General features: G+C 44.4%; 1 protein-coding gene across 1 annotated transcript in view; it reads left to right on the forward strand.

Annotated features, from left to right (window-relative positions):
* The first annotated feature begins 2,506 nt into the window (after positions 1–2,506).
* Positions 2,507–23,268, forward strand: part of CRTAP (cartilage associated protein) — a 42,132-nt gene continuing 21,370 nt past the window's right edge. Inside the window, exons 1-5 of the mRNA XM_034761026.1 lie at positions 2,507–3,080; positions 8,059–8,208; positions 9,440–9,611; positions 13,757–13,885; positions 16,829–16,974. Coding sequence (XP_034616917.1) covers positions 2,610–3,080; positions 8,059–8,208; positions 9,440–9,611; positions 13,757–13,885; positions 16,829–16,974 — 1,068 coding nt within the window. The 5' untranslated portion in view covers positions 2,507–2,609. The remainder of the gene's footprint in view (positions 3,081–8,058; positions 8,209–9,439; positions 9,612–13,756; positions 13,886–16,828; positions 16,975–23,268) is intronic.

Here is a 23,268-nt window from a genome sequence, read left to right on the forward strand (position 1 = left end):
AAGTTTAGTGTCATCTGCAAACTTGCTGAGAGTGCAGTCCACACCATTAATAAAGATCATTAATAAAGATATTAAACAAAACCGGCCCCAGGACCGACCCTTGGAACACCACTTGAAACCGGCTGCCAACTAGACATGGAGCCATTGATCACTACCCGTTGAGCCCGACGATCTAGCCAGCTTTCTATCCACCTTACAGTCCATTCATCCAGCCCATACTTCTTTAACTTGGTGGCAAGAATACTGTGGGAGACCGTATCAAAAGCTTTGCTAAAGTCAAGAAATAACACATCCACTGCTTTCCCCTCATCCACAGAGCCAGTTATCTCATCATAGAAGGCACGACTTCCCCTTCATGAATCCATGCTGACTGTTCCTGATCACTTTCCTCTCCTCTAAATGTTTCATAATAGATTCCTTGAGGACCTGCTCCATGATTTTTCCAGGGACTGAGGTGAGGCTGACTGGCCTGTAGTTCCCCGGATCCTCCTTCTTCCCTTTTTTAAAGATGGGCACTACATTAGCCTTTTTCCAGTCATCTGGGACCTCCCCCGATCGCCATGAGTTTTCAAAAATAATGGCTAATGGCTCTGCAATCTCACCCGCCAACTCTTTTAGCACCCTCGGATGCAGCGCATCCGGCCCCATGGACTTGTGCACATCCAGTTTTTCTAAATAGTCCTGAACCACTTCTTTCTCCACAGAGGGTTGGTCACCTTCTCCCCATGCTGTACTGCCCAGTGCAGCAATCTGGGAGCTGACCTTGTGCGTGAAGACAGAGGCAAAAAAATCATTGTTCACTTTATTAATGTAACTTCATAAGTAAAGTTTTATGAATGAAACAATATTCATTCATATAACCGGTTAGCCCAATAACTGGCTAATTAACAATTAAGATGCTTGTTAAGAGCCATACCTGTTCAGTCAATTGCCTTTTTAAGTTTCACTATCAATCCAATTCCTGCTTAAATCACTGAGACTTGCACTGTTTCAGTATTGTAACTTCTGTTCCCATGTATTACACTTGCCTACAGTGTAACTTCTGTTCACTGTTTGCCATCCATTATACTTGTCTATAATATAACTTCTGTTCACTGTTTGCCATATTGTAATTCCAACCCCATTTCACAACGCCTACTCCATTTTGTAAGGGCTTGCTGCAACCTTCATTTTTGCAAACCCTGCTGTAATCTTATTAGTTTAGTTTAGATGTGTGAATGAGGTATATATGGATAATGGAATCAACCTCCAGCCCCAGCTTGTCCTGATTAAATAGAGTTCAAACACCAACGGCTGAAGATGCAGACAAGAGCCCTAGCAAAGTAAGAAGAATCTACCCTAAAAAGAAAAGGTACAATAAAAAAAGATCCAAGCCTGGTCCGAGTCTGAAAGTCATGTCTGCAATTGACAGGTGATCAATCACCAAATCTGGAGGCAGCGTGACACAGCAAGACCTATAGACTCTGGATTCAAACTAAAGCCTACAAAAAGGATGGGTGAGATGGAAAACTTTGGAGGAGGGTAACATTCTGCTGCCAACATGGAAGGGCATCAGTGCATGCCCAACAGAGACCCAGCTCGTCCTTGTGCCCAGCTTTCCTGGCCAGTTAGCCGCACAAGCTGCAAACTCAAGCCACAGACTCAAGCAGGACTGGTAACTATGCAGCAGCTGCAGAACATCTGATGGATGTGTGTGTATAAGGACTAAAATATTAGTTATTGGTCATAAATCAAATTATCATAATAAATGTGGCATCTTTATCTTGTCCCCTTTAATAAGATCCTGCTAGTTTTTATTGGTATAACACCAGCCACAACCACCAGCCCTGCTGGGAGGCAACTGTGTCTGCGGGTTTGAGCCAGCAGCATAGCCAGGGCTGGTCCCGGGGCCAGGAATAGATCCAGGCCATTGGGAGTAGCCCAATCAGACAGCCAGGGTCTGCCTGGGCTGGGCTCCCTGAAGACACAGTTGCCTGGAAGGGCCCAGCCAAGCCCCCTTACTGTCTCCAGCCCAACTCCCACCTGGCTGAGCCTGGCCAGGCTTCTGCACCAGTCCCAGGCAGCTCAGCTCTGGGAAGACAGCAGGTGGTGCCACACAGTGGGTAGGAAGCAGAGACTGCCCAGAGCCAGAGGTTCACTGGGGTCTAGCCAGGGGGGCAGAGAGGAGCAGGGGTGTGTGGCCAGGTTGAGAGGAGTAAGTGCCAGGGGGTGAGCCAGCAGGGTCTCAGGGCACAGTGCAAGTGGAGCAGGCCAGGGCCCTTTCTGAGCACAGGCTGGGCTCCATGGAGCCACTGGTGTCATTGTAAACTCGGCATTGAGCCGGTCCTGTATTGAGGTGTCTCTTGGTATGTAGGAGCAGCTATGAGGCTGCCCGACAGTTCCCCTATACTCGGCTCTGACACCTCATGTGCTGGGCGGGCAGGCGCAGTGCTTCTTTCCCCTCCCCTGCTGCATGCCGGCTTGGGGCCCGTCTCCTCCCCCCGTGCAAAGGGGCCGGCCGGCCCATTGTCCATTTTCCAAGGTCCCGCCTTGCCCGCTCTTTGTGCTTCCGCCGGGCTGGTAACTGTCCCGTGGTGCCGGGTCGGGGTGCAGCGCTGGCGGCGGGCAGGATGAGCTGCGAGCGGCCGGGAGCTCTGGGGCTGGGGCTGGGGCTGCTGCTACTGCTGGCCGGGGCGCGGGCGCAGTACGAGCGCTACAGCTTCAAGAGCTTTCCCCGGGACGAGCTGATGCCGCTGGAGTCCGCCTATCGCTACGGCCTGGACCAGTACAGCAACGAGAACTGGCCCGAGAGCGTCAGCTACCTGGAGGTGAGCATGCGGCTGCACCGCCTGCTTCGGGACAGCGAGGCCTTCTGCCACCTCAACTGCAGCGCCGCCCGCCTGCCGCCGCGCGGCTCCCCGGCCCGCTTCGCCGGCTTCCCGGAGCTGCGCCTCTTCGCGGACGTGCTGCAGCGGGCGCAGTGCCTCAAGCGCTGCAAGCAGGGGCTGCCCGCCTTCCGCCAGTCCCAGCCCAGCCGCGAGGTGCTCGACGAGTTCCAGAGGCGAGAGCCCTACAAGTTCCTGCAGTACGCCTACTACAAGGTGAGGCCGGCCTGCCTTACCATACCCCGTCCACCCCCAGTGCCTCACTGCCCTGTCATACACCCAGTGCCCCACTGCCTAAGCCTTACCATACCCCATAGTCCCAGTGCCCTGTCATACACCCAGTGCCGCACTGCCTCCCACTGCCACACCATACCCCATAATGCCCCACTGCCCTGTCATACACCCAGTGCCCCACTGCCCTAGCATAAACCCAGCGTCCCACTGCCAATCCATACCCCAATGCCCCAGCATACACACAATGCCCCACACACTTTCTGCCTCCATTACATCCCTGTGCACCCGGAGTGCCCTCTGCTCTATCATGCACCAACTATCCCATCATTCTCCGTAGTGCCCACTGCCCTATCATACACCCACCATCCCCGTTGCACCTTCATGGCCCCCACACCTGCTGCCCCATGACACTCCAGTGTTCCCTCTGCCCCTCACTGTCCCATTACACCCAGTGTCCTGACACACTTACTGCCCCCTCTGCCCCATCACACATACTGTGCCCCCACCTGAGTGCCCATCTCACCAATGTGCCTCCACTGTCCCCCCACCCCTCACAGACCCACTACCCCCTGTGACCACTGCCCCATCATATTTTCAGCGCTGCTCACCACCTTATCATACTGCCACAATACATACACCATGCTCGCTGCTGTGTCATGCACTCACCACCCTACTTTGTGCCCATTGCCTCCTCACCCTGTCATACACCCAGTGCTTCCTGGCCCTGCACCCCACTACCTCCCCCATCCCTATACCACAGTCTCATTTTGCAGTGTAATGTCTTCTACACCCTCCTTCACCCACATACTCTCTGCTTGCACTCACATCCCTTCCACTCTGTATTTCAGTGTAATGCTGCACCCGCCCCCCCATACGTTCCCTCTCCCAAGATGTCCAGCCGCCTCAGTGCACACCTCAATGTGCACCTGCATGCACACCCCCACACACCCCTCCCTATACTTGGGTTGCTTCCTCCCTATTGCCTGTCCCCCTCACCCAATCACCTTCTTCAAGGTAATAGTGCACCCCCTGCCCATTATCTCCCTTCATATATCCTACTACTGGCTTCTTGTACACCCCATGCCCAGGATGTATACCAACTATACTACCAATCACGCCCCAACCTCAGCCAAATATCTTTGCCAGGACATCCCATCCTACAGTCTATTGCATCATCTCATTCTTCGCTGCCTTCACCCAGGCCATCCCATTCCAATATGCACTGCCTCCCCCAGGCCAACTGAACTTCAAATAACTTAGTCTACTCTCTCATACATTCCCCCTCCCCGCCATTTCAGATTATCCCACCCCAATCCCCACAATTCTCTTCTTCCACAGATTATCCTGCTCCATTTCTCACTGCCTCATCTACATGTTAGCTCCCCACTTGCTCCCCCAGGCCATCCTACCCCTTGCCCCCACTCTTGACTTCCCTGTGCCATCTCACCCCCAAATCCTGTAGCCCACTCCTACCATATGCTCCCATCTCATGCCCCTATAATATAATGCAGCTCTGATCACAACTCCATATTTTCTCAGTCTTCCCCCAAATCATCCCACCTACTTGCCTGAATTACACCATTTAGCTCTTCTCTCACCAACTGCCTTACTCCTGCTGGAATTCTGCACCACTGCACAATGCAGAATTTGTGCAGAATTCATGTTCCTCACAGAATTTTTTGATTTCCCACCCCCTTGGGCATCCCTGTCCCCGTCGCTCCTCAACCCAAGCTAGGCAGCATAGCAGGCCCAGGCCCCAAGGCGGGGCAGGGGAATGGCTTTCCAAGCTCTCATTCCCTTGGCTGAATACAGTGAGAGCCAGGATGCTCTCATTCTGCCCTGTGCGGGGCAAGATGCAGCCATTTCACATTTCCTATTTCAAGGAAATGGGACAACAATATCAAAAAGAAGAGGAACTTATTTTTCAGAGACATCACCCTATAATGTTTTATTCAGCAGGGTTACTTGTATTACATTATATGATTTTTTTTGTGTGGTTGCTGCTTGAAAGCATATTCTTTATCAATAAAGTGCTTTTTAGCCTTCTTCTGCATGGGAAATTTCTACCATTTACACCAATATAACACCCTGTGTGCACACTCTTATTCCATTATAAGAGTGGCTTCTTCTAGTATAAGCTAAACCCCTTGTGAAGTAACATAATCTAAACCAGAAATCTTCCCAGTTGTCATGAAATAAACTGGAAAAAAAACTCTTATGCAAGAATAAGAGTGTTCACACAGGGGTGGGGAGTTATTTCAACATAACTAGGTTGATTTAAATTCACACCTAATACAAACAAACGAAAATTACCATGTAGATCGGTAACTCCTTATTAGATACAAGTTGCAGGACATGAGGTACCAAATACATCTCTTTAAAAATGAATGGGCAGTAACTCTACCCTCAACTCATATTCACTCTCCTAATTCCCAAACCAATATATACCTGACCATACCAGCCCTAATTTATCCTCCCGTCCCCACCACCTGTCTTCACCACCTGTTCCCTTTACAGAGCATGCAGTCTTTACAAAGTACTTATGATCACGATAGCAAGCATGCCTGATACATAAAATATTTATGCGTAAAGTATTCAGTAAAAATTCCTAGCAAACACGGCAGTGCCTTAACTCAAGCAACAACAAAAGTATATGAGAGATCATTTGCAGAATATATTATAATTTACAATTTGATTCAATCATCAGATTTAAGAGCTTTACGTGGCTTCTGCATTCTAGGTATCTTGCAGCTATAAATCACTGCAGGCCCCACAAACCATGTCTTGGCTGACGGGTTTTGTTAAGGAAGGAATGTTTGTCATTTATTTTCTCCATAACACCACTGTCAGCGGAAACTTTGGATGAAATTTTTCAGGTGACTTAGTATTTACTCATGTGAGTGTAGAAGAGAAACTTTGCCACGTCTCAGATCTTGGGAGCAAATATTCTTATTCCTGCATTTGCTCCTTTGAAGGGTCAGGTTTGTCTTTCTCATTTCTGCCAAGTTTACTTTCTTCAATATGTATACAACTTTTTTTTTTTAAATGTAACACACTGAGATTACAAATAAATCATGGACTAAGCAAAAGAGAAATAAATATCAATCTAACCAGCAAACAGGTTTGAAGAATAAAGAACAAGACAGGAAGCAGAACTGGACATTTGATGAAAGTGCAGCTGAGTTATTCTTGGCCTTTGCTATGTCTGGCCTGATTACAGATATAATATGTGGAGAAGACTAGTAAATGCTATTGGCAACATTCCAGCTCTTTGACAGTTATAGCTTCACAGTAGCCAGGCTATACTTAAGGGTGGGATTGGCAATTTTGTGCCCTTTCTCCTCTTGATTTAGCCAGTGGGAATGAAATTTTTCCTTCTATAAGCAAAATGTTGGGGTTTTGTGCATGTTTGTTTTGAGGTTTTTGTTCATAAGTATATTTGCATAAGCTACTTCAGACATTGTGAAGAGCCCACTGGATTGTGTTGGCCAGAATCTTAGCTTATCATAGCATGGGGAGAAAATGGTTTAGCACTTCCAGAAATGTCAGATGGTTCCCTTCCCCTCCCCCCTGCTACCCTCTCCCCCTCCAGCTAAGTTGGCATGTAAATAGTTCTGGGTACCAAATGCATACTTTGCTAAATATCTCTAATATGGCTCAAAGGGACAATGTCAGTTTGAAATCAGGTCGATTAAATAAATGACCAGGTAGAGTATTGGCCTATCTGTCCACCATCCAATTGTTGTGGTTTTATAACAGCATTTTCCCAGGTGTTTTCATATATATATATATATATGTCCCCTGTTGCTGTGTGAATGTGTGAATGATTACATAAACAGCAGAGAAAGCTGGCAGACTGAGCCCAATTCATCAGCCATTTATGCACAAAGGTGGTGCAGGATTGGGCCCTATGCAAAGGAAACTGTAAATTTTGTGCATTGACCGTTATATGAATTGGGAGGGGGAAAAAATAAAAATTGCTGGTCTCTTTGATTTATAATAATCATAGCTGTTATTTGTAACAATAGGTGGTAAACATTAAGACAAAATGAACAGTTCAGAACTGTGTTGGTAGCAGTAAAACTAACTAAATTAATCAATTTTACTCTGCTGATGCTTGGGAATGCTTTTGAGTAGCAGAACAGACCCACTGGAGCTGTGACCTCACTAATTGCCCTCCTTTCATGCCACTATCATTTGTTCTCTGCATAGTGGGTGTCTGATAAAATTCTTTATGTCCCAAAATATAGCACCTTACTGCAGTTTTTTTAGATTGTAAGCTCCTTAGCTCACAGACAGTGTTTTTTCTGGGTCTTGTACAGTAGATTGTAGAGCAGATTATCAGTGGTTAAGAAATAAAAAGTAAGACACCAGAGCAAATGTAATACTTGAATTACAAAATGGCATCCAGAAATCTAACGATCTGCAGTACGTGGCTTTTAGGCAGTCAAACAGTGGAGTGATTTATTGTAATTGAGCAATATGGTATGTCCTAGTGCCTTGCAACACTTGGTATGTGAATTCATGGTAAATACACTTTTTTTTTTTTTCTGCAGTTTATGCCAAGAATCAGTCACTTTTTTTATTTAATAGTGTAACTCCACACCACATAGTTTTGTTGAAAAAGAATATTGGGGACGATTCCTCTTCAGACCTGCAAAGAAAATGTTTAATGTGTGTTTTATTCTGCTTATTTCAGAGTTGAATTCAGTTCTCTTTATTTAAATAAATAAATCTTTTCGTTTGATGTTCACCACTAAATCTACACTCTGGTTCTCGTAGCCGGACAGTTATATGAACTTGCTGATTCTGGAGCTGTAGTGAAAAGTCTCCAGAGGTCATTCATTGATTCTGCAAAGTGGAAATAAACGTGTACAATGAGATGGAAGGAAAGTTTGCTGGCAAAAATCAGATAATGGAAAAGCTGCTTTTTTAAGTTAAGTGTATTCTCCTTGTTTAGGCTGATAACTTTCCAAAAGCCATTGCAGCAGCTCATACATTTCTGCTGAAGCACCCAAATGACGAGATGATGCAGAGGAATATGGCTTATTACAAGAGCATGCCTGATGCCGAGGAACATATTAAAGACTTGGAGACAAAGCCATATGAGGTAAGTTCTCTACCTGCAGTCTGCTCTCCTTGAATACCTCCATTGACTTTCTCTCTCAATGCATTAGATTCAAGGTTCTCATTCTTCTTATAATCTTGCTCTGAACTCTATCCCTATTTTCCATCCCATTCCTTCTCAGCTTCTCAATCACCTGTTAGCTACTTTCTGTTTCTCACATCCTGTTACATTACCCTTTGTGCTTGGGGCAGTCTCCTTTTTTTTCATCTGCCAACAATCTTCTCTCTTCTCTGTCAAATCCCTTCTTAAAACTCATCTCAAGATCGCTCTCTTGTACCCTCTCCTCATTACAGTAAATATAGCTACAACACTAGCACACTGATTTGAAAGCTTACTCCTTTTGACCTGGAACTTTATGCCTGTAGGTATGTCATCCAGCTAGTTTATAGTAAACGATGAAGTCAAAGCAGCCTTTATATAATAGTGTCCAAGCTGAGGGCCAGATCCTGCTAAGATTTAACCACCATTTAATTTTGTGCATGCGAGTAGTGAAATCAACAGGACTAGGCAAGTATGCAAAGTTATTCAGGTATGTAAGTGCAGGATCAAGGCCTAAAACAACTAGGAAATACATCTATGCTGCAAAGGAAACCCATAGCACCAAGTCTCAGAGCCGAGGTCAATTGATTTGGGCATGGGTTGCGGGGCTAAAAACAGCAGTGTAGATGGTCCCGCTTGGGCTGAAGCTGGGGCTCCAAGACCCTCCCCCCCTTGCCAGGTTTCAGAGTCCAAGTTCCATCCCAAGCAGGAACTCCATACTGATGTTTTTAGCCCTGAAGCCTGAACCCTGCAAGTAGGAGTCAGTTGACCTGGGCTCTGAGACACAGTGACGCAGGTTTTTCTTTGCAGTGTAGACATATCCTAGAACTCTCATTAGGTCATTTGGACCTTGTTGAAAAAATATATTTTTAAAATTTGATTGTGGCTCAGGGTCACACTGAAATCTCTCTTCCACAAACTTCTCTATCAGCTATCTGAAATAGGCTCATGTCCCCATCTCTCTACCTTGAAATCTCTCTTGATTATCTAAATTTACTTATTCCCACGTGATACTTGAGTAAATGAGGTTGTATTAAGATTGAGAAATAAATGGCATTCATTGTATTTGAATCCCCATAATTCAACATTTTATTTTTATTCACTGGAGCCCATAGTGCCACTACTTTTTCCACAGATTAAAAACTGCTACTTCTCACTCCTGCTTGTTTTTCAGACTCTCTTTGTCAGGGCTGTGAGGGCATACAATGGGGATAACTGGAGGACCTCCATCTCTGATATGGAGCTGGCACTTCCTGATTTCTTCAAAGCCTATGATGACTGCCTTGCAGCCTGTGAAGGCTCCCGGGAGATCAAAGATTTTAAAGATTTTTATCTTTCAATAGCAGGTTGGTGTTCGGCAGCACCTTAGCTCTAGGACAGGGATGGGCAAACTTTTTGGCCCAAGGGCCACATCTGGGAATAGAAATTGTATGGCAGGCCATGAATACTCACAAAATTGGGGTTGGGCTGCAGGAGGGTTGAGGGCTCTGGCTGGGGCCAGAAATGAGGAGTTCAGGATGTGGGAGGGGGCAGGTGGGGTGTGGGCTCTGGGGTGGGATTGGGGATGAGGGGTTTGGGGTGCAGGAGAGTGCCTCCGGGCTGGGATCAAGGGATTTAGAAGGCAGGAGGGACCAGGGCTGGAGCAGGGAGTTGGGGCGTGGGGGGAGGCTCAGAGTTGCAGGCTCTGGGCTACACTTACCTCAAGCGGCTCCCGGAAGCAGCGGCATGTCCCTTATCCGGCTCCTACGCAGAGGCGTGGCCAGGTGGCTCTGCACGCTGCCCCGTCCACAGACGCCACCCCTGCAGCTCCCCTTGTCCGCGGTTCCCAGCCAATGGGAGCTTCGGGAGCGGTGCTTGGGGCAGGGGCAGCGTGTGGAGCAGAGCCTCCTGGCTGCTCCTATGTGTAGGAACCGGAGGGGGAGCCATGCCGCTGCTCCCAGGAGCCACATGGAGTGGCCCCTGACCCTGCTCCCTAGTTGGAGCACTGGAGCGGGGCAAGCCCCAGACCCTGCTCCCCAGTGGGAGCTGGTAGGCAAGATCTGGCCTGCGGGTCATAGTTTGTCCACCCCTGCTCTAGGACAAGGAGTCTTGAATACATATTTTAGTTTCTAAATGAGTGTTGTTGGTATGTGCTTTTCATGCTCCTCGTTCCGCATGGTGACCTGCATGATGCTTCATCAATGCCAGATTGGGGCCCATGTTAAAGAAGAGTTATAGTTGGCCTCATCAATAGCTATCTTGTCCTTGGAAAACATAGGTACTATAGGAAATCCATAATGGAGGGTGTTCGTATAGAGAAAACTATTAAAGTGAAATGTGTTGGTGTTTCTAAATATCTGAGTAGCCTTCTAGGAAATGGTAAGAATTTCTCCATCTAATTAGCAGTATTAATCCAGACCCATTTCTCACCAGTAACTTTGTTTGCTATTGAGCCTCTGTCACACTGTCTGGTACGGCTTACAACTCAGAGTGCCAGTCTCAGGTCAGACTGTCAGGAAACAGGGCAGACACCCCAAACTGGTCATACACCTCTACCTCGATATAACGCTGTTCTGAACTTGCTTTGATCCACCGGAGTGCGCAGCTCCCCCCCCGAGCACTGCTTTACCGCGTTATATCCGAATTCGTGTCATATCGGGTAGTGTTATATCAAGGCAGAGGTGTATATTCTATAATTAGATTTTACCAAGCCAGTAACAAATGTGCACTTATGGATCACTATATTAGTTTTACCATGGAGCCACAGAGAGACCCCTTTCCACTAGACTTTGTGTTGAAATAAAATCACCTCACTTTAGGTTATTTCCAACCCCAAGGGGTTGGTTACTTACCTCAGGTCAATGGATACTCTGGATCTCACACCAAAGTCAACACCGACAGCCAATTTCTCTAGTAAACTAACTAAAGATTTATTAGCTATGGAAAAGAAATTAGAGTTATTGAGAGGTTAAAGCCGATAAAATACATTAATAGGTGAATCCAAGTTTGTAAATTCAAAGTGATAGCAGAGATGTAGTAATCTGCTAATTTTCTATAAGTCTCTCAGGCTTACCCAAAATAACTTTGGGTGTCTCTGTCCAGTCATTCAGTATTCCACCGTGTCAGAATCCATCAGTCCAGAGATACAGTATCATTCCCTCAAACCAGTATTTATAGATCCTCCTCACAGAAGACCATTTGAACAGTTCTTCACCCAAGTGGGTTTTGATGAGTAGCAATTGCAGATTGAGCCTGTGAATTTCCATTATTCAAAGCAAGGGTCATTGTGTTCAAGTCAGCATTCTATTTCCTGGCATTCACAAGTAATTTAGTTAGGCTATGTCTATACTACGGACCTGACAGCAGCACAGCTGTACCGCTAAAGCTATGCCACTGTAAGGTCTCCCATGTAGCCGCTCTTTAATTAAACCACCCCCAATGAGTGGCATTAACTATGTTGGCAGGAGAGCCTCTCCTGCTAACATTAATGCTGTCCACACCAGCACTTTTGTCAGTGAAATTTATGTTGGTCAGGGGGTGTATTTTTCCCCACCCCAATTGACAAAAGTTTTAAGTGTAGACAAAGCCATACCGTGATATAACAATGCCGTTGCCTGCCATTACATTATAATAGGGATAGATACGTGAAACAATACAAGTGTCTATCGTTCATTAGCATTCATAAAGTTCTAACACCTGAATACACACACACTTTAATCCGGGGTTATTTAATTACAGGGGCATACATAATGTAATGCGTCAACCGGTTTATAGATAAGTGAAGACAATGCCATTAACATTCCCTTTCAACTCAGCTAACAAGTGAATTGGCCTTTGGCTCTGATTTGAGCTGGCAACCTGCTAGACAGCATCACAGCCTCAACATTTGACCTGGCAAATTTCTCTTCTCCAGCCTGTATTGTGAATCTCTGTTGCATGCTCTGCAGTAGAGATATGCACTGTTGTTTGAGGAGGAATATTTTTCCTTATATAACTTTTAAAAAAATTTAAATGCTGCATCGCAAAGGATATAATTAGAAAAGCCACAGTTTTTGTGTTATCAAAATGGCATATGTAAGTTTTCCTTGCTCCTCAGTAACAATGACAATAAGTATCATCCCCAGAGCTATGTCAACCTCAGTAAAGGGGTTGCAGAGACACTTCTTTTCAAAGGTAGGTGTCTGGTAACACAGCACTAGAAATGCAGCAGAATTTCTAAATTGCCTGAAGGACGGCTAGCTTGATCTTGTATCCTGAAATGTCTCAGCACCACCAGTGAGGATAACTTCTTTTAAATTGAATTATAATTGACTGCAAGTATGGGGAAATGGGTTCCTAATTTTATTAGTAACACTTTTATATTTGAGGGTCCTGAATTATGGATAATACTTGTATACAGATATCAGTCCCAGAAATACTTTCGCTGTTTGCCTCATGTCATTTAGATAAGACATAACACCAAATTGCTAATTGCTGTGGTCAGAGATTCCATATCTCTTGTGAAAGTAGGAGTGATAAGCCCTGATGTCCTAATCAATTTCCGATGTGGGTAATTACATTCTGCCTTCCCGTGTTCACCCTGCATTTTCAATGGATACAGTAGTCTTCACTTCTGGGAGGAAAGGGGGCTTCGTAGATAGAGAAAAGGAATGGAGGGGCTGAGTTCTTGATCTTTTACTGTCTCTATTGATGACTCAGTGCATTACCTGTCAGTTCCATTTTGTTGACAAAGGAACTGAAGCGCCAATATCTACTTTACCTGGGTGTTGAGTTTTAAAGAGTTATTACTGTTCAGGACTTTGAGATCATTTAAAAGGCCCGTAAGAAGTATATCTCAAAATTATTTATTACTTCTGGTTCTAGCCTGTTTTGAGCTGTTGGGTGGTTTGTAAATGAGTTTGTGAACTTGAATTTAGGATCTTATAGGATGAAAGACATTCTGTGAATAAGTTATATTTGCATTTATTTCTTTGAGACCAAATACCGGAGAGAGGCAAAAAGCTACAATTTGTAAGATAGTTTTGGAATACCTTTTACCTTTCTCCTTGGCATGACAATATCCAATAGTATCCGCTTTTATTTTGTGACAAAACAATTAAGTAAGACTGCAAAGGTATCAACTACTTTAAAAAAAAAAAATCTCTATTAAAGTGGAAATACAGCAGTACTCCATTTCAATCATTTAATAGATAGAAATATCACTGTATATAAAATGTGTCAACACAGGCTACCTTTAGGTGTCTGTAAAACATAACATAGCTGTTTACTGTGACTGAAACTTTTGGTCTGAAGTCTCTGGGGCCTGATTTCCAGAAGTGCTGAGCATTAACACTTCTCATTGACTTCAGCTGGAATTGTGAGGGCTAAGGAGCTCTGAACATCAGGCAGGACCTTGGTGCCTACGACCCAGGGGAGCAGTATGGAGCCATAGTGTATAGGGGGGCTGGCTGCAGGAGTACTTCTGAAACAGCTAACTGTGTTCTATCCAGTTCTATCTCTTTTTTTCCTTTAGATCACTACATTGAAGTCCTTGAATGCAAACTGCAGTGTGAAATCAACCTGACACCGGTCATAGGAGGCTTTGTTGTGGAGAAGTTTGTGGCAACCATGTACCATTACTTACAGTTTGCCTATTATAAATGTAAGTAGTGTGTTGTGTTTTTTAAATAAGCTTGGGATGGTGCTGGCAAGCCTCCTTCAGTGCCCTTCACTTCTAGTGACAATGGTTTAGAATATTTTATTTATAGCATCTTGAAATTGCAATTAATCTGTTTTGGACCTAAAAGTCTGAGATGTCTAGTCTCCTTTCTCCCTGGGCATGTGTAAGTGCTGTTGATATCTATGGGAGACAAACATATGTGAGGAGAGGTGAATAGCCCCCATATGAAAGTGATACGGGACAAAAGCATTTTATGGCCCGATCCTGCCAAGTGCTGAGCCCCCCTCAACTGCTACTGAAGTGACAGAAGTTGTAGGAGGTGCTTGGCTGTTAATGGTCTCTAATCAGGTTTCTATTAGAGAAATGAAGACTTGCATCTTAGACAATTACAGAATAAGCATGATTTTATTTGTCACATTCTGCTGCATTCCTTTATCTCCTGTTGGTACAATCTACTGGTCTTTCTCAGTGCTTGTCTCCACTGGGGACTTTTTTGTTATACAAGGACGTCCAACTATTTTAGCTAGGAAGAAGAGAAATTGTGACCTAGAGGCAGTGCATCAAATATAATGCAAACCATTGAAAATTAATTTTACAAGTAGTATTTTTTCCATCACAGAGGACTGCAAACTGTTTCATACATTTGTTTCTTTTCATAGTAGGACCTCATTCATCTGACTAGAACTGGGGACATGCATAAAGAGGGAACCTATTATTGCAAACTCTCTCAGGAATGATAATTTTTATAAAGGGGTTTGGGCAAACGAGGTATTCATAGGGTGTACTTGGTATGGGAACTGCTGATATGGCTACAATTTTGTATGGAAGCTTCCTTGCAGACTTTCTATGATATTTTTTCATTTGTCTTTGGCTGGCTCTGTGAACACTCCTCAATTATTAAAGTGCAGTTGTACTCTTAAAAGTGACTTTGTAAACATTACCCCTGCTTTCTCAGCAGATCTGCTTCTTGCATGTATTCAGAATCACATCTGCTGACTGCAGTGATTAGAAGAATTTTCCCTGCTTTTTTCCCTAAACTTTTTAAACTTCTGCAGAGACAATACAGCTGAGAGACAGAGCTAGGTTCTGTTCCTTGTTTAGAAAATAATTGTTTACTAATTTCCAATCAATTACACCTTTGCAGCTCTCTGAAGGCAGGTGTAACAAAAGCCTAATTTGACCAGTTGAACTTTTATTGCTGTGGATATGTGAAAAAAGGTGTAGAAGGGTTGACTTACTGTGCACCCATTCATGGCTGGACATGGCACAGCAGACACCACCTCTAGCGCTTATTGCTGATAGCCACTCTGTCCTTGTAGTAGTCTACCTCTTCTTGTGACAACCCTCCGGCCAGGTTATGCTTTAGTTCCACCATTTCCAGAGTAACAAACAAAGTCCAATGGAAAAAGTCTAGCATCCTTACAAAAGGGCTTTGCCCCCAATGGGCCCCTGTAGTCCTCACCACCTTTCTCTTGGGGTGGTCAGGGGCCTCTCATTGCCCTCCCCAGAAGCTGGTAGAGGAACCTAGGCCTTCCCACTACACTGAGTTTCATTCCAGGGACCCTGTAACCAGCAACCAAGGTCTGCTCTATCAGATTCCTTGCTGCTCCCTCATTGGACTTCTTCCTGCCATAGCTTGTCAGCAGGCTTCTCCACGTTTACCCTTCTCTCCGGGCCAGGACTCTCTCCCACCCCAGAATCCCCCAACAAAATCCCGAAGCGAAGAGTACTAACTTAAACCAACTTCTGCTGTCTTCAGGTGTGACTTTCCATCCCTCTTTGCTCCTCAGTGGGACACCTTGCAGGGCTCTCTCTGAAGGTTCAGATCCTGCCTTATTATCAGGCTTCTTCACCAGAGCTTGTGCCACCCCAATGTCTGCTCTGTATTTTTCCTGGCCTCTTACTAGACTTTGCTACTCAGGAGAGAAGGTGCTGGGTCAACTCTTCCCTTGGCCTTCATCTGTGACCTTACTGATCTCTCCATTCTCTAATACCAAGAAAAGGATGACTGTCTCCTTATAAGCTGTGCTTCCTCTCTTTATAGTCACTGTGACTAGCTCTTTCCCCAGCTGAGCTTCATCTTTAATTAAGCCAGGCCCATCTTCAGGTGCAACCAGGTAGTATAATTGGCTTCTCAGGCCCATATTAATCCATTCCTTATCTGTATGGGGGTACATACCCCATGATAAAAGGAAAGAGTCTGGCTTGACTTTCCAAGACCACATTGAGGTTGAAGGGCTGGCAGTTAGAAGGAACACATTTGATAAGAAGATCACTGAGAATTTGTCTCTTTTTAGGTGTAGACCTGCATTTTAAGAGCCAAATTCTACCTTTGGATGCATGCCTAGCTCTTGCTGACTCCTATCAGAGGGTAAAATTCAGGCTTGAGTTGGGGTCTTTTTTGCCTCTTGTGTGTGCTATTTGATTATCTACCTCCTGTTTGCTTTTCCCTCATTCTCTTAACACTGTTTCACCATGGAAAAATGTCACAGAATGGGGGAAGATACTGGGCCCATACTGCCCTGGTTGTTGGAATGCAAGGAAGAGTTTTAGGTTATGTTTTTTGTTTTTTATAAGATTATCTCTTGCATTTTTATGGTGAGAGAATTGCAGATCTTTCAAACAATCTCCACAGTTAAGAAGTGGGCTCTTTGGAGCATGTCTGGCATATTGTCACCTTATGAAATAACCTCTGAGTAGTACACATCATTCATCCTGTTACTTGAGCAAAGTTGTAGCTAGGTAATGTTCTGTCCAAGCTTTTCAGAGTAGGGTTATTTATTTTATACAGTTAAGAGGGAAGAATTTAGGAGGAATACTGCGCCTGTTGTCACCTGAATTTCCTGAGTTTGCATAATAAAGGGAAATGTGGGCTGTTTGCTCATTTACCTTCTCTGCAGGCTTATGTTTGTTTTGTTAATTCAGTGAATGACATGAAGAATGCAGCCCCTTGTGTTGCTAGCTACATGCTCTTCGACCAGAAAGATGAAGTGATGAAACAGAACATGGTCTACTATCAATACCATAAAGACAAATGGGGACTCACAGAGGAAGATTTCCAGCCTAGACCAGTAAGTTGAGTGGGTAAATTGCTTGCAAGATGTCCCCTAATATTACCCCTGAATCCAACAGAATGGAAGTTATGGCAGAGAAGGATTGTTTAAAGGTTTTTTTGGTCAAATACAATTCACTTACTAGAATCAAAGAGTTGTGGAAAATATCTGTATAGTGTGTTGTCGTACATATGTAGAGAAGGGATTTTACAATTCTTCCCTCTCTGCTGGAGCATGCTGATGCACACATTAATTCACTGAGATATCAAACATGCCTGTTTACCACCTTATCTACACTTGTTTATTTTATCTGCCTGCAAGGGCTATCTAACCAGTCACTGAAGTCTGGAAGTCTCTAGATCTAAGTGGCACCACAGTAGCATTGGGACTCTTGTTGGTCACTTACTGTTTGTCAACAAATCACTCCCAGGTCATGAAGGCTGCCTGTTTTTTTTTTCTAAGTTCTGTAAGCACTGAAATGTAGCTATGTTTGATAACCATATTTACGCTATTTTCCACAAACTATTTCAGAACACATTTGGTTGCTGTGGACAGGAATAACCACATTAAAAAGGTTTTTGAGAAAGCAGTTTTATAGCCAGGGTGGCTGGGATATACCTATGCTGTATTACACCTAGCCACCTAACCTAGAATGCCTTCTGAAAAACCTTTTAACATGGCTTTCTTCCAAACAGGCCGGCCAAGCCATGTTATAAACCAGTTTAGCAAGGAACCAAGATAAAGTGCAGCTATACTTTGAAAAGTGACTCATTAAAAATGGCATAATGGGGCTCCGTGCTGTTAACGTCAGCTTGACTTCCAGATCCAATGTTCCTAGTTTACAAGTAAAAAAACTTGTAAACTGCTTGCTCTGCAAACTCAGCCTGGGAACCAAGAATGAAGCTTGGTTCTTTCTCGTGCCTTCTTTCCAGTACTATGGTTCTGCAGGCAAAATATGTCATTAGTGACACATGCACAACCCCATCATCTTCAGTGGGTTTGCACATGTATAACTGATTGGAATTTAGTTAACATTTCTGTTGATGATGCATGATCCAGAATAGAATCTGGCTCACACTCACTTAGGGTCTATCTTCATTGCACAGTTAATTTGAGTTAGCCTAGCTGGAGTGAGAGCAGCCACTGTGAAATAACGCTCAAGATGCTGTATCCACACTGGGGCCACACTCATTCATGTGTGGCACTTAGACGTGTAGGTGCATGTCCTATGATTCTTAATACTGCAATAACCTGAACCGCTCCGTGAATTGTAGAGAATTTGTCTGTCCTTTCTGGGCACTTAGGGGAGAATTGTGGGAAGGCATTGGAGGACAAGCAGCATTCAAATGACACTAGCCTGAATCCACACTGTAGAGTGATCATGTTAGCAGCTGTCAAGTTGTGTTCACTTGAACTTTGAGCCTATATCCCCTCTCAGGTCAACAAACTCAAGTTAAAAGCAGGGCTACTCGAGTTTAAGGGTTTTGTGTGTGGATGAGACTTGAATTGGAGCAACACGCGAGTTATTCTTTGACTTAACTTTGTAGTTAAGACAAGCCCTGAACTGTGCTGGCTTTGCAGGGCTAACAGGAGCAAAATGCAGTAAAATCTTTGTCTCAACAGCCAGCAGATATGAGTCTGAGCTCACACAGGGAACAGATCTGGTGTGTGAGACGGTGCCATTTTTATGTAGTCCCCTTTCAAAGTAGAAGTGAACTTCAACATTGGTCTTCAGCATGGCTGCGAGATCCATAGGGAGTGACTTATGTAATGGCCATAAATGTAAAATTTCTAAGAAATTAGCCACCTGCAAATACATTTGGGATGTGGAATGCAGAGAAAGAGGCACAGACGCCCATACTTTGACACTGTAGGATTCATTGACTACTTTCCAGGAGTTCAAAGCCTGCATCACCTGTATGTTTATGTACTATTTTAAATGCATACAACTACATTGTGCTTATACTTTGATCCTCCAAAAATGATTGGAAATTGCTTGTTGTTTGAGTTGCCCAGCAGAAAATCCCACGGTTGACCTGCTTTGCATTCCCCTAGCAGTTACACCGGGTTAAGTTGGCCAGGGGCTGCATTTTGATGGTACGCTATGCTTGGGACACTCTTGTGAAAGAGGAGGAGTCTTTTCTCCTGTTACCCTCCACGAAAGAGTTATATGGGACAAACATTGCAGATGGTGGAAATACCACCAAACATAGCAACTGTTTACTATAAGATAAATTGTGATGTTCAGCCACCACTCTGGGTAGAGGGCAATGCACTATATCTCAACATGCATAGGCACAGGAACTAGGGGTGCGGCAGGTGCCGCACCCCCAGGTTTCACCGTGAAAAGTTTACTGGTGCTGTCAGAACAAAGCTAGCATTATTTAAAAAAACAAAACAAAAAACAGGAGTACTTGTGGCACTTTAGAGACTAACAAATTTATTTGAGCATAACCTCTCAGAAACCAGTAGGAGAACACTTCAACCTCTCTGGTCACTCAGAGACTTAAAGGTAGCAATTTTGCAACAGAAAAGCTTCAAAAACCGACTCCAACGAGAAACTGCTGAACTGAAACTCTATGTAAACTAGATACCATTAATTTAGGCTTGAATAGAGACTGGGAATGGCTGAGTCATTACACAGATAGATTCATTCAATTTCCCCATGTTAAGTATCCTCACACCTCTTGTCAACTGTCTGAAATGGGCCAGTCACGACTGGAACGCAGGTATGGAGGGGTATGCGCTGTTTAGGAAAGACCGGGATAAAGGTAAAGGTGGGGGGGTGGCATTGTATGTCAATAGTGAATTAAGCTGTAAAGAAATAATAGTGGATGGAATAGATAACACGGAGTCCGTCTGGGCGATACTCAAGCTGGGTAAAAGGACTACTAGAGCCTCTCCGGGGATAGTACTTGGGGTGTGCTATAGACCGCCGGGATCGACCCAGGATATGGATAAGGAACTATTTAATGTGTTAAGGGAGGTAAATACTAATAGAAACTGTGTAATTATGGGGGACTTTAACTTCCCGGATATAGATTGGGGAACAAACGCTAGTAGCAATAATAGGGCTCAGATGTTCCTAGATGTGCTTGCTGATCAATTCCTTTATCAAGTGGTAGCTGAACCGACGAGGGGGGAGGCCATTTTAGATTTGATTCTGGTAAGTAGTGAGGACCTAGTTGAGGAAGTGGTAGTGGGGGACAACTTGGGCTCCAGTGATCATGAGCTAATTCGGTTTAAACTAAATGGAAGGACTACCAGAATTAAGTCAAAGACTAGGGTTTATAATTTTAAAAAGGCCAATTTTAACAAATTAAGGGGACTGGTAAGGGAAGTGGATTGGGCAAACGTATTAAGGGATCTAAAGGCAGAAGAAGCCTGGGATTACTTTAAGTTAAAGATGCATGAGCTGTCGGAGGCCTGTATCCCCAAAAAGGGAAAAAGATTACTAAGCAAGAGATTTAGACCGAGCTGGATGAGCGACCGACTCAAAGGGGCGATTAGGAAAAAACAGAAAGCGTACAAAGAGTGGAAGAGGGGGAGGGATCAGTAAGGAAACTTACCTTAGTGAAGTCAGAGAATGTAGAGATAGAGTGAGAAAGGCCAAAGGCCGGGAAGAGTTGGACTTAGCGAGGGGAATTAAAAGCAATAGTAAGAAGTTTTACAGCCATATAAATAGGAAGAAAGCAAAGAAAGAAGAAGTGGGACCGCTGAGGACTATAGCCGGAGAGGAGATTAAAGATAATCTAGGCATGGCGCAATATCTCAATGAATATTTTGCATCGGTGTTTAATGAGGCCAATGAAGGTATTAGGGATACTAGCACCGTTACAGAGGGGCATACGGGATGGGGGATTACCGCATCCGAGGTAGAAACAAAACTAGTACGCCTTAATGGGACTAAGTCGGGTGGACCGGACGATCTTCATCCGAGAATATTGAAGGAATTGGCGCGGGAAATAGCAGGCCCATTAGCGACTATATTTAATGAATCTATAAACTCGGGGGTGGTCCCGTTAGACTGGAGAATAGCCAATGTGGTTCCTATTTTCAAGAAAGGGGAAAAAAAGTGACCCGGGTAACTATAGGCCTGTTAGTTTAACATCAGTAGTGTGTAAGGTGCTGGAGAAGATTCTGAAAGAGAAACTAGTTGAGGACCTTGAGGTTAATGGCAAATGCGATAAATTACAGCATGGTTTTACGAAGGGCAGATCGTGCCAAACGAATCTGATCTCCTTCTTTGAGAAAGTAACTGACTTATTAGATAAAGGAAATGCGGTGGACCTAATATACCTGGATTTCAGTAAAGCGTTTGATACAGTACCCCATGAGGAATTGGTTAAAATGAAAAACATGGGGATCGATATGAAAATCCAGAGGTAGATAAGGAATTGGTTAATGGGGAGAATGCAGCGGGTCGTATTAAAGGGTGAATTGTCGGGTTGGAGGGAGGTTACTGGTGGAGTGCCTCAAGGTTCGGTTTTGGGACCCATTTTATTTAATCTATTTATAACTGACCTCGGGACCGATTGCAAGAGTGGGCTGATAAAGTTTGCGGATGATACGAAGGTGGGAGGAGTTGCAAACTCGGAGGAGGATAGGGATATTCTGCAGGGAGACTTGAATGAGCTTGTGAATTGGAGTGTCAGAAATAGGATGAAATTTAATAGTGAAAAGTGTAAGGTGATGCACTTGGGGATAAGTAATAAAAATTTTAGTTACAAGATGGGGACGCATTGGTTAGAAGTAACGGAAGAGGAGAAGGACCTAGGGGTCCTTGTGGACCGCAGGATGACTATGAGTCGACAATGTGACGTGGCGGTGAAAAAAGCCAATGCGGTCTTGGGATGTATTAGGCGAGGTATATCTAGTAGGGATAGGGAGGTCCTGCTTCCGTTGTATAAGGCGCTGGTGAGACCTCATTTGGAGTACTGTGTGCAGTTCTGGTCTCCAATGTTTAAAAAAGATGAACTCAAACTGGAACGGGTGCAGAGAAGGGCGACTAAGATGATCAGAGGAATGGAAAACCTGTCGTATGAAAAGAGATTAGAGAAGCTTGGGTTGTTTAGTCTGACAAAGCGAAGGCTGAGGGGGGATATGATTGCTATCTTCAAATATATCAGAGGGGTTAATACAAGTGAGGGAGAGGAATTATTCCAGCTTAGTACTAATGTGGACACGAGAACGAATGGATACAAACTGGCCGGCGGGAAGTTCAGGCTTGAAATTAGACGAAGGTTTCTGACCGTCAGAGGGGTGAAATATTGGAACGGCCTTCCGAGGGAAACGGTGGGGGCGACGGACCTGTCTGGTTTTAAGATTAAGTTGGACAAGTTTATGGAGGGAATGGTTTAAGGGTAAAACATAGTAGCCAAGGAAAACCAAGCAATGGTACGTGAATAGCATAATGGCCAATAAGGGTCAGGCTAGAGACTCTTGCCTATATGCTCGGGGTATTACTGATCGCCATATTTGGGGTCGGGAAGGAATTTTCCTCCAGGGTAGATTGGCTGAGCCTCTGGAGGTTTTTCGCCTTCCTCCGCAGCATGGGGCAGGGATCACTAGCAGGAGGGTCTCAGCCGATTGAAGTCACTAAAACACAGGATTGGGGACTTCAACGGCAGAGTCCAGGGAAGGGTCTTGCGGCCTGCAGCATGCAGGGGGTCAGACCAGATGATCATAATGGTCCCTTCTGACCTTAAAGTCTATGAGTCTATGAATCTTGATTATCACTACAAAAGTGGGTTGTTTTTTTTTCCTCCTGTCAATTATAGCTTATCTTACTTAATTAGCCTCCTAGAGTTGATATGACTACTTCTACCTTTTCATGTTCTCTGTGTGTGTGTGTGTGTGTGTGTGTGTGTGTGTGTATGTATGTATATATATATCTCCTTACTATATGTTCCATTCTATGCATCTGAAGAAGTGGGCAGTAGCCCACGAAAGCTTATGCTCAAATAAATTTGTTAGTCTCTAAGGTGCCACAAGTATTCCTGTTCTTTTTGCGAATACAGACTAACACAGCTGCTACTCTGAAATCCAGCATTATTTTGTGATTCTTGAGAATCCCAGAGTTGTGCTGCACCCGTGTGGTATGAGCGGGAATTGTGCTTTTTCACATTGCTTTTGAACACACATGGTTTGCAGCTTCATTAGCTGGCTTTCAGCACACCCACTATAAAAAGTGCTCCAGAGCACTGTCAGCATGCATCTCACCCCATGGCTGGCCAACTCCATAGAATGGTGTTGAAGGAGACCTAGGCTCCATCAAACACACTAACCACTCACTTTGTGCCTCTTCATGAA

The sequence above is a fragment of the Trachemys scripta genome, chromosome 2 (assembly GCF_013100865.1).
Source record: "Trachemys scripta elegans isolate TJP31775 chromosome 2, CAS_Tse_1.0, whole genome shotgun sequence".
NCBI classification, from domain to species: Eukaryota; Metazoa; Chordata; order Testudines; family Emydidae; genus Trachemys; species Trachemys scripta.